Below are 347 nucleotides of genomic sequence, written 5' to 3'. Positions count from 1 at the left end.
CCCCTCTAAGGACAAATTTGATCCCAACAAAGGCGCCGGGGTGACAAAGGGATGGGAGAGTGGGGGACAGGGCTCGTCCCTTTGTCTCGTGTCCCCATCCCAAACGGGGAGGCCGAAGGGAAAAAAAAAACCCAAGAAAATTAAGAAAACCCAAAATGAAGGGAAATTAAGGCATTAAAAAAAAATCCTTACTTAAAGGCACGAATATTTCCCATCGCCTCCCCTGGGGAGGGACAGACGCCGGAGCCAGGGAGGGAACGAGGCGGGGGAGACACAAAAATAGGGGGAAATAAGGAAAAACCCCTAAAAAAAATATCTTGAGGAGCCCCGGGGGGGATCCGGGCAGT

At 51.3% G+C, this 347-nt stretch overlaps 1 protein-coding gene across 1 annotated transcript in view; it reads right to left on the bottom strand.

The window, feature by feature from the left end:
* Positions 1-188: 188 nt before the first annotated feature.
* The window catches only part of LOC103619920 (histone deacetylase 5), a 2,056-nt gene continuing 1,897 nt past the window's right edge, over positions 189-347 (bottom strand). The window contains exon 4 of the mRNA XM_017740489.1: positions 189-223. Coding sequence (XP_017595978.1) covers positions 189-223 — 35 coding nt within the window. The remainder of the gene's footprint in view (positions 224-347) is intronic.

This window comes from Corvus brachyrhynchos, unplaced genomic scaffold (assembly GCF_000691975.1).
Source record: "Corvus brachyrhynchos isolate BGI_N302 unplaced genomic scaffold, ASM69197v1 scaffold47, whole genome shotgun sequence".
NCBI lineage: Eukaryota > Metazoa > Chordata > Aves > Passeriformes > Corvidae > Corvus > Corvus brachyrhynchos.
Note: the sequence above shows the minus strand (reverse complement) of the source record. Positions and strands in the feature narration are given on the sequence as shown.